Raw genomic sequence first — 16664 nt, 5'->3', positions numbered from 1 at the left:
TGGTCATTGTCCCCTCTTATTGTTAACTGAAGATTTCTTCTTAAACATATTTTTTTGATTTAATGGCACGCTGAGATTATTATCACTCTTCAAACTGCCCCCCTCTCTGTCTTTCCCTGGCTCACGTACTGCTATTTTGGTCCTCAACTCTCTTTGTTTTGGAGGTACAAGTTGGTACATGTTAATCAAAATGCCTTTCATGCAATTTCTCAGGATCATTTTTCCCTGTAGAAGCCACAGCTTGGCAGTGGGCACACAGGGAGCTGGCTTTACCTCTCAGGACTTTCCACAGCTATATTAACAAACAAATGCATTTTTCCACTTGCAATCCACTTGGCACTGTGGCCGCATATTCTCACTCCTGGGGTTTGTTCAGCAACTGAGCTGTTGACAAATCTATAATCAGCAGATCACCTCATCAACGGGGCAACATGCGTCTAAGCTGACAGAGAGGGGAAACTTCTCACAGTCCAGAGTTAGCTGCCACCTGGTTTAATGCTAGACAGGTCCGGTTTCACGCTAAGCTAACATGCGGCTGCCCATTGCTACAGTCAAAGGCAGAGGCAGGCTGGTCCCCGTGCCACAGGGGGCTTCACTCTCACCTTCTAAAACTGCCAGTGTGATCCACTTTCTCGCTGCCAGCCAGCACTGGGCTAACCAACCAGCTACTGTTAGTTAATGCATATTAAATTCTCTGCAGGGAGCACAACTCTAAAAATAAAAGAAGAATCTGTCTGAAATTGTAGCTACACTATAACTGAGGCTGCTGCTGTGGTTGCTCACTGAATACTGGAGATGGCAGTTTCTGTCAGAGATAGCCACTAACATCGGTATGACCTCAGTTGCACCGGTCATGCTCAAGTAATTCTTGAGCGGCACTAATGGCAATCTTATTCTGTGAGCTAATTCTACTTCATTTTTGACAAGGAGAGGGAGTAAAGATGTGAAAAGAGACATATGATGACGTGCTAAAATGGCAGGGAGTTGGAGTTAAATTTGCCAATATTTCTGCTGTCTTTACAGTAACATAGAATTAGTGCTAATTGGAAAAATGTTAGCTTTTTTTGATCACATTCATTACACACAATACTTATGATTTAGAACCGTCCTGGCCAATATTCCTATGATCTAAGCAATATCTGCAAGGAAAGTAAAAGGAGGGAGGTTACACGGATGATCACACTGTTGCAAGCAAACTGCATAAACCACAGTCTTCCATTCTGCAGAGCTGTGATTTGCTGTGTAGTAAAGTCTAAATCATCATCAATATATTTTTCTCTGTTGTCACCATGTAGCTTCTTCACACTGTAGCTGAATTGTGTCCACAGTCCACAGCGTTTAGGTTTTCTGTGGGAACGTGGGCCTGGACACGTCTAAACCAGGGTTGAAAAAACAGTATCCAGTCTACCTGTTTTTCAGAACGGCACCTTACACACCTTATCAAAATCTGTTCTGTTGCCAAGTAGATTAAAAGTACTCAAATGCCTTGAGACCTTGAGTAATTTTGACATCATACATATACTGTGTCACTATATAGTACTCGCACTGTATATGCTCAGGGTGTTTTTACATATGCAGTCTATACTATTACTATTTACATCCATTTTGCTCCTAAAGGGTTGTGTGAACAAGGAGCTTATGCCACAATATCATAGTCAATGTCAGTTACAGCAACTGGACTCCATAAGATGTGGTAACATTAATGCTGCTTCAATTTAGAGCTGAACAATATATCGTTTCGGCATCAACCTGGCAATGTACACGTGCTGTAGTCACATGCGTACATTGCAATGTAATAAGGCAAGTTAGGCGCACCATCGTAAACTAAGGAACCATTTTACTGCTTGATGGAAAATTAAAACATCAATCAACATCATCAATGAAAATCAAAATTCACTTTTCTTGACCAATTCTAAAAGTCAGTTCCTTTAATAAATAACATAATCTGGCCTTATTTAATTACAATTGCGTAAATGATTTCACATGCATTCATCCAGCACAACAAAAGAGCAATCTTAGAGCAGACTGAAGGTCTTATGTAGAGTTTGGTGTCTAACTTTTAATGCGTTTACAAAAATAAAAAATACTCGAAAGAAGAATTGTTTTTACTACTCTCAAGAAGAATTTTTTTTTATTTTTTTTACTGCAGACTAATATAAATATCAGTATTGTCATTAAGCGCTATCTTGTTCTGGCATATTGCGTTATGCTCTATTGTCTGTGTATGGAGGATGGACCAGTATTGATGGTGGTGTTTGAATGGTCATCATAATAAAATAACATTCAAGCATGCCAAGTGTAAAATAACATGCAGGCATTGCTTGTGTGAACAACAGAAGCGCTGGCCTTCGCTGGAACAGTTTGGGCAATTTATTCAGTTACTGTTACAGCACGAATGTGTGAAAAGAAGACCTCATAACTATTCAAGCAGCACACACAAAGACAAATGTCTAGATGGTATCTTTTTAGACGTGTTATTAAGAGAAGGGACATTTCTGAGGATGCATTTCCTCAAAATTGTTAATCTCCTATCGAGGACTTAAACTCATTCACCTCGCTCCATCTCCAAGCTTTTTCCTCTGCTGTTTCTGTTTGTCTGACACCCCTATATACCTACCTCCCTCCTCTTCTCATTCCTGCTGCCAAATTAAGTGTCAAACAGACAGGGAAGGCGGGTGGATGGCCCACATTTCTCCTATAGAGATCCACAATGGTGGGAAGTATGCCATTTTGCATAGACTTATTAAACATGTTAAGTAAAATTGGAGCTAATTGATCTGATATAAAATTCAGCCGGGAGACCGTCAGGGCCTGGGCATTTACCACTCTGCATCAGCATTAAAGCACTTCTAAGTTCACCAATCATAAAGGGTTCATCAAGTCTAGATGACGCTGCACTGTGAATAGAGGGAATCTCTAAGGAGTTGAAAAATTGTTCATATTGTGTCTCATCAGCTACACATTCAGGGGTGTATAACATGGCATAGAAGTCTCTGAAAAGATTGTCGATTACCTGTGGATTAATAGTTGTCCCATTAGTAGTACTAATCAGAGTAATATGTTGTGATGAGGATGCTTGTCGGATTTGGTGTGCAAGCAGTTTACTCGGTTTATCTCCAAACTCGTAATAGTTATGACGTGATTTCAACAGTGATTCTGACGTTGAATTCAGCCTTTTTCACGAGTATTTCTTTTGAAACCACACGTTTTGACTGACGTTCTGATATATCTCTAGCGAGGCTAGTACTTTTCTCAGAGGTGATCTTTTTCTGATAAGCAGAGTAAGATATTACCTCTCCTCGCAAGTAGGCTTTGCATGCCTCCCAGATGGCCGCTGCTGATGTATCTGGGTTTAAATTTATAGAAATGAAAAGAATCAATGCGATCACTAAGAGTCATAACAAAGTTTGGGTCAGAAAGCAATAAAGAACTGAAGCGCCAGAGGGAATGTGACACAGATCTACCAGGAAGAGAGATGTCAACAACCACTGTTGCATGGTCTGATATCACAATGGGGTTGTAGGAGCATGAACTGACAGATGGGAGGAGTTTGCGATCAATGAGAAAGTAATCAATGCGGTAGATTAAAATAGATGCGCTAGGCATCTGTGACTGCATATTACTCCATAAACAATTGAATTATTTTTGATGATTTGGATAGAACAGAAGGCTTATTGGATGATCGATCAAGCGAAGGGTCAAGACAGCAATTGAAATCACCACCAAGGATGAGTTGGTGAGAGTTCAAGTCAGAGAGAGAGAAAAAAAAAAAGTTCTTGAAAAACTTATCGTTGTCCCAGTTTGGGCCATAAACGTTTGCCAAAGTCAGGCTATTTCCTCGTATTTTGCCTGTGACTGATGACTATGCCCGTTCGTGTCAGACGCCACTTTGGTCACGGAGAACGGCACTGATTTGTGAATAAGAATTGCAACCCCCCGGGCCTTACTTGAAAATGAGGAGTGGTAGAGTTGGCCCACCCACCCCCTCCGGAGCTTAAGGTGATCTGATGGCATAAGGTGAGTCTCTTGTAAAAAGGCTATTTTAGTGTTTAAATGTATAAGATGGTTAAACACTTGTGTTTGACAGGAGAGTTCATACCCTTAGCCAAGAGCAGACTGGCCATCTGGCATACCGGGCACTCTCCCGGTGGGCCGACGTGCTTTTTGGGTTGACCGCCGACGCTGTTTCAACAGGTCCGGGCTGTAGTCATCATAGAGGCGGATCTTGTGGCCATTATAGAGCAGCTCACCTCGTTTGCGAGCCTTGGGTATAACCAGGTCCTTGATTTGAAAACGGTGGAACAGTATGATGACAGGTCGTGGTCGCCCATCTGGAGCAGGTTTGGGTGCAAGGCTTCTATGAGCTTAGTCTTGCTCAGGGAGAGAGCCAAGCACCTCCATGCCAAAGACGTCCACAAGTAGTTGGGAGAAGAAAGCAGACGGATGAGTGCTTTCAGTGCCCTCAGGTAGGCCGATTAGTCTTATGTTTTGCTGTCTGCTGCGACCCTCCAGGTCAGCCACCTTGGTCCTAAGAGACGCGTTCTCACGTTGCATGGCAGAGCACACTTTCTCCACTTGTTAGAGGCGGTGATCAGTGTCTGTGGCATTTTCTTCCAATAAAGAAATTCGTTGCCCATGGTCTGCGGCCTTGGTGTGTAGTGTCCAGTGTGGAAGTCAGTGAATCAAACGATGATTTGAAGTCAGCAGAAAGCGCCATTCTATGTTCTCCAGTAGTGAGCTAATCTCTGCCATGCTAATGCTAGCCGACGACGACGCAGGATTGCTCTTGTCTGGTTTGCTCTTAAGTTTGGACATTGCGAAGTTGCCAGTATGGTCAACACTTGTTTTAAAACCTGATGCAAAAGAGTAGACTGACAAAGGGCTAGCATAAAAAGGTAAATGAAAAGCTTGGTTGTCTACTCCGCACGCTGCATTCCCTTCCTGGCTCATTAGTGGCTGATTGGCCAGTGAGAGCACCAAGCTGTCTGCTTATGGGTGGTCCTCAGTGGGAGGGTGGGCTTTAGGGGGGTCACAGTCATTGTCCACCATAACCCCCACCCACACAAGATCTGCCATGTTTTTTGTTTTTTTATATGACACTCTGTTTAGTGACAAAGTAAATTAAAACAGCAGTTCACAGTATAGTCTTTGTGTCTTTTTTCTTTCTTTAGATGACAAAAAAATGAAAAAATTGTGCAGCAGGTGTCTTCCTCTTTCATGCCGTTTCTCTCTCCCTGTTTTTGTTTTTTGTTCTCCTTTCACACATCCAGTCATAAGCTCAGTTTGTTGAGTGTTTTATGTTGTAGTTGAACATTGTTGTTTGTGGCCAGTAGATAGCAAACTCTCCCCCCCCTCTCTCGTGTGTGTGTCTTGTAACAGTGGTCCATAGCAGCCCTCCATTCATGCATGTGATCACCAACCGTCCTCTAAGTCCCTTACGTCACCCTGCGTTCCTGCCTGGGCTCAGGTTACACTTTCACCCCTCTCACTCCCCTCCCATCATTTCCCTGCCCCCCTTCACCCCTTCATCTTCTTCCCCTTCTTTTGCCTGCTACCCGTCCCCCTCTGACTCAATCTCCCTATTCGCGCTCTTTGCCTCTCCTGTGTCCCCATGCTTCTAAACCTGGGAGGAGAGAGGGAGGAGATAGCTCATTATTTTAAAGACACAGTGGCTCTCGCAGCCAACCCCCGACTACATAACAACCCTTCCTCCACTCCTTTACTCTCCTTCCTTCTCCTCCCCTCTTCCCCATATGCCCCCGATGACCCACGCCCGCGCCCCCAACCCTCCCCTCACTCCTTCCCCTTTTCTCTCTCGTTCCTGTCAGTCGAAAACAAGACTCCATTTTGCAGAGGGAGCTCCCAGCAGCACTGTATACTGCTTCCCCTCACGTCCTACTAACATTTCTTTGTGTCAAAGCTTCTCCAGCAGGAGACGTGACATATGTGCTAGCCTGTTAGCATGCTGTGTGAAGAGAAAGACCCCATAACATATTTATTACCTGCAGTTAGAAAAATACATCTATGTGAAAAGGTCATGTGTGTGTCCTCTTGGTGTTTTCTTGAAGATCATTATGGGCAGAGGTTAGTTGCACCCTGGCCCTGTTGGTGTTGCATAACGTAGTTTGTTATGTTGTCGTGTTGCACAATAGGTATCCGGTTAGTGCTGGAGACTGACAGCGAGTGGGTGGCTTGTAGGCCTGTGTGATGTGTCCAGGAGATAAGGCAGGAGGGCAGAGAGGTGTAAGGTTGCTGTTATCACTGGTAATAACACCAACTGCCACATAGTGGAGGAAGAAGTGTTTTGGTTTCTGATAGTATGTGTCTAATAAAGAGGGTGTGGCCAGGACAAAGTGGCTAGCTTGTGTGAATGAGTAGCTGCTGTTGTTTCAAACTCTGCCTTATCTGATGAGATGCTCAACAGCTGAAATTGATTTATCATTTTCTGAGTTGCTTTTGGCTGCTGGCAAATCTGGCTGCAGGTGTGTGTGAAGTTGAGCTGGCTTTGGCCATGTTCACACTAATGTGGATACATTTAAATACTCCCATTTAAATGTTTTTGATTGATGGAAGTAATTTCATTACACGGTGAACGACGGACAATACTGATGCTGTCTGACCTAGTTGTCAATTAATGGATGAATATGTTAACTTTTCATGTTTGTGTCAAAAATAGACTGTCAGAGTAACTAGAAGTGAGAAGGGCTTCATCTGATATTAAACTGTAATTTATTTATAATTTATTGTATCACTTTATAACAGAACTGCTGTTTTTGAAAGATATTGACAGATTACCCTTGCTCAGTCAAAACTTTGCTGCATTGTTTTGGAATAGGGCAGTTCTGTCACTTAAAAAAAATCAAGAACTAATTTACACATACTCATGATTAAAATAACATGAACCACTGATGCCTTGCATGGATATTTAAATTTGACTCTTTTTTTTTTTTTCTTTTTTTTTCTTTAATCTGATCCAGATATTTTCTCTAAGGTAATAACAAAAGGTCACCAGTTGGTACTTACAAAATACATTCTGACTGCCGTGAATAACTCACCCCTATATGCTAACATGCTGTTGTAGTAAACAGCATGGTTTTATTTGGCAGTGTAGTGATAACAGACTTTATTGGCTCCTTTCCATTATAAGACATTGATGTGCTGCCGGTCAGAGTTTGTACCTTGACTGTTGACATGTTTGTCTCACTAACCATTAACAGAATGGGAAGTTAATAGGTAGCTTACACCTGGGAAATGATGACGGTCAATAACAACTCAATAGAACCAAGTAGTCCACTGCAATGAATTTAGATTTTTGCTTCTATTTTAAGATGCATGTTGTAGTGTGATTCTGTGTGTGTGTGTGTGCAAAGTGGTAGAGGGGGATTGAGCGTAAAAATGGGGAAAATAGCGAAAGGTGGTGAGCAGATGGGGTTCACACCATTTAGATGCATGGAAGACACAGACAGAGTGTGATTAGCAGGTGTGTGTCTGTACCATCAATATGAAAGCAGCAGACTAGATGGAGACCATTGGATCACTTCTGTGATAATAAGCTAATTCTACCCTACATGCACAATCACCAGGCCCCTTTTCGGCCTTGAATTGAACTTGTATCCATGACAGATGTTCACATTTGGTTAACAAAATGGGTCTAATGTTGAATGTGATTAGTTTCTTATAAGGCATTCTTTTGTCGTTCTCTCTCTCTCATACAAATGTAATCCAGTGAATGACGGAGAGAAGTAGCCTAATGTTTGGTTCTCGTAGTGGAAACAAGCCTGTTACGTTTCCTTAACGAACTGCATTTAAATCCAATCTTCTCACATCTGGGTTATTGACCATAACCATATGTTTTTGGCAGTTATGGCTGGTATTATGGTTGATATGGTCCATGCATGGTTAAGTCAAATTAGTATTATGTCTCACCACTACCAGTGTAGTTAATGAGTATGTTCACTGAGTGTAAATGGGTGTTTCAACACTGCAGAATTTATGCAAATGTATCCTCTCATTTTAACACCATTTTCAAACATTATCTGTTGCGTCACCTTATCAAGCAGTTAATCATCTCTTCCACTTTAAACAGCAAATCTGTTCACATGAGCTGACACTTTGTATGATTAGATGTTGACGGTCAAGCCTGGGTGATCTGGTACAAAAAACATTCCACCTGTATGACCATCATATATCAACCATCATGACAATTTTAAGAAAGCTGAAATTTGGAGGAAAATGGTTGCACGGCTTTGACAATATGTCACGTTAGCAATATTGTCGCTTTGTGTTCTCTTAGTAACTTTGTAAGCCTGTTTTTTTTTTTGTACAAGATTAAATTCATTTAGCTTCCTAAGAATAGAATGTTGTCATTGTAACACCTGTCTAATATTATTTAAACTATGAGGCATTCTTCACTCCTACCTAATCATTTTCTTTCAATTTCTGAGGAATACATTGGAAGTGTGCATCTTATTATTTGTAGCAAACAACAGCAGAATGCCTTTTCTCTCTGTACATCTCCTTAAGTAACAGCCCCCTAATTAATTCTCCACTCCTCTGGTGTGTGTGTGTGTGTGTGTGTGTGTGTGTGTGTGTGTGTGTGTGGTTAAAAAGTGTGTGCGCATGCATTTGCTGGTCCAAATGTGGGCTTGTGTGTGTGCCAGTGTGCAGAAGCTAAAGAGTATGAATGAGCATGGATAAGCATTTTGCTTCCAGGCTTCATTTCTGTTAACCCTTTCATGTCTGCTTCATTCAGATCAGACAGTGCCATACAGTAATGTCCTCTCTGGAGAGATAATGCTGGAGCCAATGAGAAGTGTGTGTGTGTGTGTGTGTGTGTGTGTGAGCGAGAGCGCTTGCGGCCAGTCAGATTGTAAAGGGGACTTTAGTGAGGCTGTTTCATGAATGGCTCTGCTCTAGTTAATGCAGATCACTAGTGGTTTCATATCTTAAATGGGAAAAATTTTCATATCTGGTTGTTCTGACGCTGTTGCAAATCAAAGATTACTATTTATACTGTGATGTGCGCTCATCAATGATCATACACTAAGTATGCTGAAAGTTGATGAATTAACTAGTCTATTAATATAATTTTTTTTAACGAACAAAAAAAAGCAACAAATTTTAATTAACCCCACTCCTAAAATAATTTTAACAAAAACAGAACCTTTTTTTTGCCTTCGTGTCGGTGGGATTTATTTCAGGGCTTTTTTTTTTTTTTTTATTAAATTGCATTTGTTTTCTGGAGGGGTTCCTAATAAACTGGCAGCTGAGTGTAAATAAACATTTGCTGATCTGCTCTGGTCTCCGGAACAAGGTGTCTAATGTAAAAGTGTTTTAAAATCAAAAATACTTGGATTCATTATTTTAAAAGACTTGTGTTTTAGGCTTATTACTGTTTCTCACATCTCCCTCCTTCCTTATCCTTCCAGTCTGCCAGAACAAGGACATCCGGAACAATGTGACCAACCTCCAGTCGTTGGAGAACTGTACCATCATCGAGGGCCACCTGAAGATTCTGCTCATGTTTAAGACCAAGACCGAGGACTTCCGGGGTCTCAGCTACCCAAAGCTGCGAGTGGTGACCGACTATGTGCTGCTGTTCAGAGTCTACGGCCTGGAGACCCTCAGCGATCTCTTCCCCAACCTGACGGTGGTCCGCGGAAACAACCTCTTCTTCAACTACGCTCTTGTGATTTACGAGATGCTGCAGCTGAAGGAGGTGGGCCTCCACAGCCTCATGAATATCACCCGGGGCGCAGTGAGGATCGAGAAGAATCCAGACCTGTGTTACCTGGCCACCCTGGACTGGTCCAAGATCCTGGATACGGTGGAGGACAACTTCATCGTAGCCAATAAGAATGACAGAGAGTGTGGAGATGTGTGTCCCGGCACGGCCCAAGGTCAGACCATCTGCCCACAGAACACCATCAACGGACACTTCAGGGGACGATGCTGGTCACAGAACCATTGCCAGAGAAGTAAGTGTACATGTGTTTGAATGTGCTTTCAACAGAAAGCTTATTATGTTTGTAATGTTGTACAATGTATTATGTTTTTCCCCTCATAGGCTCCCATATGTTTAAAATTAAGCGTGGTTTGCACTTTGTGAGGATATCATTATCCATAAATCTGCTTTGAAGTAATAGAAAAAAGACGCTCCTTATAACTCCAGAACTTGCCTAAGATACACGTTTTTAAGTTTTCTTTGTTATCAAAGTAACCCAGTGATAATTTATTCAATACATCCATGAGTACATTGCAAACAGAAACTGCTAATACCTGATTTGGCATACTTTTAATGGTTCCAATTTGACAACAAGGAAAGTAATTGAAAGCAAAAAACAGGGCTCAAGTTGTAACCCACAGCTAACTTACCACATCCATGGCATTATTATACTTCCTGTATACATCCCCAGCATTTTTGTCCAATTTCTTTAACTTTTGATTAGAAAGTTTATCGTTGTCAGGTGTTTAAACCAGCCAGATTCTCGCCAAATTAAAAAAAGACTAAACATTTATGTATGAAGCAGTGGAAAAATCTCCATATTGAATGCCCGTTGTGTGCAGACATGATAGTATAGCACCTTTCCAGAACCCATCACGCTGCTCATTGTAAAGTGGTCCATTGAGACACAATGAGAATATGACCTGGAGATTTTCTTTCCTCCCAGAAATCAATTGAGACGACTGATGTTTTCATTCCAAATGGTTCATATAATGATTTTTATGATGCGTAGGGTTGCTCCTAATATCAGCAGCCAGGGGTTGTGGACTCCCTCTGATTAGCATTCATTGACAGGAGCATTGTGGGCAAGTGATCTGTAATTATAGGCTCAGGGTCTGCTTGATCTGTGAAATGATTCAGTGTTAAGCAAGGGAACTGCAAGCTCAAAGGTAGGCATTAGGGGAAACAAAGCCATGACAGAGAGTGTTAGAGCGACAGAGTTGATAGTACACTTGTTTGTTAAACATTGTACAGATTTTCTCTCCTTTTAGTAGAGAAGAGCTGTAGGTTTGCTTGGTGCTGCAGCCAGCTGCCAGTATGTCGGCCAGTCAGTCAGTCTTTCCCCTCCTACCATAAACATAGAGAATGGCTTCTATTGTAAGACACACAGAGAGAATGCTTATTATTTTTTGAAGGCGATTATAGCTTGTGTTGGTTTTTTTTTCTCTTCTGTCTCTGTGTCTGACAGAAAGGCTAGCATTCAAAGCAAAACAACCATGTTTATACTTTAACATTGACTGTTGCAGCCCACATAAAATGCCAGGTCTCACTGTCGGGAAAGTAGTACAGGAAATGTCTCTTATTGTGTCTCAGTCTTTGACACACACACACACACGCTCACACTCACTCACGTTTTGGATTTAAGCTGATTATTGATTATTAATGTGAATCAATCTGTTAATGAAACTGCTTAAAATTTGCATCCCTAGTTACAGTATAGGTGATTGATTTACATACTCCCATCTCCTGGCAATGTCCAAGACCAAATGCAAGGGACCACACACACACACACACACACACACACACACACACACACACACACACACACGATGTGTAATGGTTAGGTTAAAAGTTTCTGATGATACAATTAAGAGCTCAGAAATTCAAATGTAAGGTGAATGAAAAGACAACTCGTTGATATTTGTGCAGACCTGGGCCTTGTCTTATTTAAGACAAAGTTTTAGAAAATAAAAATAGAAATTCTTCACTTTTACTGCTCACAAACTTTTTCATCAGCTATTCATCAGAAGCTATTCATCAAAACTTCTTACTAAATTTTTTAAGAGAGCTCCAAAGGTCTCTTAAGTGGGTTAAAGGTAGAATTTAGATGATTGCAGTGCAGAAACAGAGATGAACACACATCTGTCTTGGACATGTTTTTGAGTGGTTGTACAAAATTCTGTTGGTCATGATGAATTATACATTAGCTGAAGCAATATGTGTAATTCAGAAGTGGTGGTCATTTTAGGATATTATTTTCATTTGATTAGAAAATTTGATAGGATGTTACACCACTTTCCCCCTTTTTTTCCCCCACTTTCCATGCATACTCACTAGAGGGCTCTTGCCAATGTGATGAATTCTCCTTAGAGAACCTTTTTACTCCTATGTTGAGCATTCATAAGTGTAATTCGGAGAAGTTTGACAAATACAAGCCCTGGACTTGATTTCAAAGACAAATGCCCTGACCATTAAAAAAAAGAAAAAAAAAAGAACGTAGGCTGATAAACGGAAGTGGGTACGCAGGACGCCAAACAACCTGTTGTACATGTGCGTTCATGTCTCCTTTGCTTCGGATAGGCTGGGGGAGCAGGTATGACGCTGTGCTCTGTGTCACATGACAGGCTCCAGTTTAGTCAAGAGCGGTGTGTCAAAGCAGGAGCCATTTCTAGAACATGATGCAATGGCTGTCTCCCCCTGCGACAGGGGGAGTGTGTGGAGGCTACACATAGGGATGATATGTGTAAACTTACTGTAAATGCTTGCGAGTGACCGTGTATGTTTGTTAAGTGCATGTCCCCACTGGAGGGGAGAGCCGCAGTTCCACATTTCCACATTTCCACAGACATGTTTTAAGCCAAACTCTATTGCTTTTCTCAAATCAGTGCTGTTATAGATCAGAATAATATACATATTAAAGTATAAACAGTATAATTAGTGTGACAGCAATTATAACAATAACCATAGTGACAGTATTAGTCTTATTAGTGAGTTTTGAAACAGTTCAATACCTATGCGTCTTATTGCTATACAGGCATGTTTCAGCCCCACATGAGCTAAAAGGATGTGAGATGTGAACCTCAAGAAAGAGAAATGTGTTGTTTCCCTTGGGTGCTTGTGCAGTGATATACAGTGAAGCACGTGCTGGGTGGTGGCGGGAGGAAACTGTAGGATCTTTAATTAGAGCTTCTGTGAATAAAAACTCACAGTTTACAAACTTAGATGCACACATACACGCGGGTGGAGGAACATTAGATGGGTCATTAAAGTTTATGTGTGAGTGGAAACTGTGGGGTTGTTTTTGTTTGTTGTGTTTTTACAGAGATCCAGTTGCCTTAGGTAAGAGCCAAGCGACAAGCAGGGAAACCGTGTGTGTGTGTGTGTGAGATAACCAAGACATGTTGTGTTTAACTGTGCAGAGCTCTTAAGTATCTTGTTGGCAATCCAAGCAGCCTGGAGAGTGTATAAGATCTGACATTAATTGCCCAGTCTGATTTTGGTTTTGTATGTGTGTGTATCTGACCACACACACATTTTGTGTGTACATGTGCCTTCTGTATATTTAGAGGTGTATATATCTGTATATATGTGTAGGTAGCTAGGATGTGGAGGTCAGTCCAGTAGTAGGTTTTCGGTTTTGTCAAGTGCACTCAGGCTGTAATTTTCCCAGCTTTTACAAGCTGTCACCAGTCACTGTGGCTTTATTGCCTAATTGAATGTTGGTGGTTGCTCGCTCTTCCTCTGGACAACAGTAGAGTGTAACATGCATTTCGATCATGCTTTATGCAGGGATCTTACAAAAGCCCCAATACATTGGAAACCTTCAATCACAAGTTAGTCTGTGTATGTATCTGGACTGAATCAGTTGAAATGTCTTTGAGCAGTGAATTCCGACCAGTCCTACACATGCCATTCTGCAGCTGACCCTGCACATGGCTGTCCCTATGGAAAACCGAATGAAAAGAAGTGTTTCTCAGTCAAAAATCACAAGTATAAAAAAAAGTTTGCTACTGGTGTTGAAATACCAGATTGGCAAGAAAGAGAACACATCTAGAAGAGAAGGGGAAGGTTGTCAGGTCTGAGATCAGTGAGGTTCATGGATCACCGACACCTGCTTTAAATGAGAACGACAGGATGTGTAGGCATGTGGCATACATCCTCTGCGCCAACATGTTTGCACATGATGCATTAAGGATGGGTAAAATGGCATGGGTAGGACTGGTTTGGTTAACACGATGGAAAGCAGTTGCTTTCTATCTTTGACTTTTTGATGTCTTTGGACTTATTGGTTTGGTTTTTAGATGAAGGTAGTAGTTCACCTCTTATCTGTTATGCAAAGTAAATGGCCTTTCAATTTTAAGGATGGTTTGTTTTGTCGTTGGGCCCTTTTTTAAATGGTGTTTAAACGAAACCCACTTCCAAGGAGAGTTTGTTAAATTTGCAAAACATTAATAATAAATAAAAAAGAAGCATGAAAGCTGAATTCATAGAAACGGTCCTCTATTTAAGAAGAGAGACATATGGCTAGTCAACGCATGCAAAGGCAGTTTGCTAGTTTGAAAGCAAGCACACAAGACCAAGTACTCGATTAACAAATGAAGTAAAGACAGATAAAATTACAGATAGAAAAGGAAGCTAGGGTAATATTCACAGATGACAGAAAGAGGGAATGGGAGCAAACATTTAATCTCCTGTTTAGAGAAGGCTCTGTCTGTTCCTGAGGCATGGCACACTGCGTTCAGCCTCACAGACACCAGCCAGCACTGTGCTTACACACACACACACACACACACACACACACACACACACACACACACACACACACACACACACACACACACACACACACACACACACACACACACACAAACACAAACAAAAGCAGGAGGAGAGAAAGCTTTTCAGGTCAAAGTTCACTTTGCCTGCGCCTACGTGCTTTGTTGTTTGCTGCGATTGTTTTCAGGCTCACACACACACTAGCACACAGAGGCACAGCTTCACCTCCCAGTGTCAAAAGCCACAGAGGGAAAATGCCCTCTCTCCATTACACGTACCACTTTCAGACCGTCAGTCACACAGGTTGAACCTGCACTGGTGGTCGATCTAAATGGGTCAACGTGTTGTCATTCGGCATGGCTTTGTGACCCTCCTACTGACCAGAGTTGAACATGGGTCGGGCTGCCCAGCTTTCTACTGGGGATGGGAATTTAATTTAGTTATTAGCACGTTTAAAAGACATTCAACTAACTTCCAAGCTTTTGTAAAAACCGAGAGACTGAGAGCACACGAGGGTTGAGCAAGAGAAAGAGAGCGTGAGAATAATTGAAAGCGAAACAAAAAACTTTATGGTGTTTACAGTACTGTATGTAATTCTCAGGAACTGTGACTTCATTTCTATGGAGCTACAGCTGTACTCTGTGAGCAGTGATTAACCTGTGACGGCAGTCTATGAAAGCGTAAAAAACCTTGAACACATATTCAAGACTATATTCAAAATATTTTATCTTATGAAAGGAGTATTAAATGATAGGTTTGGATTTTCTTTGTCTTAAAACAATACTCACATGCCCTCATGTAGCTACGTTGAGAGAGCAACTGTCGCTTCAGCGCTGTCTGAATTTGACAAATCAAGTCGGTATATTCATTCTTGTAGTTGTGTGTAGGTTTATTGGTTTATTTTATAGGTATGTCCCGGCAACAGATTTACATGAAAGTACCAGGACATGTCCTCAGAATGGGAACAAAGTCTGTTGAAACATAAATAAATGATGTATTTAAAAGATTGTGAGAACTCCAGGAACTCACTGGTCTTGGCCAAGAAATAGCCTTGCACATAACCTGTCATCGTAATACCCAAAATTGTTATATTATATATTATTATATAATTATATTATATTTTGTGTTATCCCCTGTTTTCAGTCGTTAAGCTAAGCTAAAGATTCCTGGCTGTAGCTTCATAATTGTTAAACTATTCCTTTAATACCTGTATGTTGCCATTAAAAAAACAGTATCACCATGCTGTTAACATAACCTAATACTCAGCTGGACATTTCCATTAGAGTTTTATTTCTCATGCTATCAAATGAAACTAGACAGTCAGTGTGGATAAGCTGAGGGCCAGACGAGAAGGCCAGGAGAGGAGGAGAAGGGGGTGGGCAAAGCTAAATAAACAGAGCAAAACAAACAAGTCAAGTTTCAAGTGTGGCTCCCAGGTACACATGCAGACACACACTCAAAAACCACACACACACACACACACACACACACACACACACACACACTCACTTTTGCTAGAGTGGCAAGTGGCCAAGCTAAAGGAGGCTAAGGCTGAATCCCATTTCTCTGTCTTTCCCCTACCCCTTTGTCTTACCCCTAGCCCTTGTCCCTCAAAACTGAGTGGTAAGGGCTAGGGGTGAAAACATACCCCTATGAAATGAGACGCCACTTGGTTACGGTTACGTCATCATACATACTTAGGTCTGTTTGCAATAAATATTTTTATATACACTGCATGGTGTGTTGTATATCTGTTTCAGTTATCACTGTTTTGAATGTCATTGATGTTCAGAAACACTTTTTGTTAACAAAAAGCTGTCTTTATTGCCCAATAAAGTAAACATAACGGGCAAAAACATTATATAAAAATATTATATTACAGAACCATTATCAACTATTAGAACCATAACTTACATGTCACACACATAAAAAAAGGCACTCAAATATTGTATAAAACAAAAAAAAAGACACACAAGACCACAAACAAACTATTTGAACAGCTATTCTGAAATTCCAGACCACAGTCTGATGCCTGTTGGCCAGTAACCTTTCCCTCCAACCCCATTTCTTTCATTAGTGTCCTGTATCATAACTAACAACAATGTACAGGTGCATGAACAGGAATGAATTACACATGATTACAATAATACAGTACCAATACAAT

The 16664-nt window shown here is 41.2% G+C and overlaps 1 protein-coding gene across 2 annotated transcripts in view; it reads left to right on the top strand.

Moving 5' to 3' along the window:
- The window catches only part of insrb (insulin receptor b), a 91897-nt gene that overhangs the window by 14249 nt on the left and 60984 nt on the right, over positions 1-16664 (top strand). For both annotated transcript variants that reach the window (XR_013502500.1, XM_078258939.1), the window contains exon 2: positions 9429-9977. Coding sequence is in view for 1 of the 2 variants with exons in the window: in XM_078258939.1 (XP_078115065.1) it covers positions 9429-9977 (549 nt within the window). In the remaining variant the exon portion in view is untranslated. The remainder of the gene's footprint in view (positions 1-9428; positions 9978-16664) is intronic.

This window comes from Sander vitreus, chromosome 9, assembly GCF_031162955.1.
Source record: "Sander vitreus isolate 19-12246 chromosome 9, sanVit1, whole genome shotgun sequence".
Taxonomy (NCBI): domain Eukaryota; kingdom Metazoa; phylum Chordata; class Actinopteri; order Perciformes; family Percidae; genus Sander; species Sander vitreus.
This window is presented reverse-complemented; position numbering and strand designations above follow the sequence as displayed.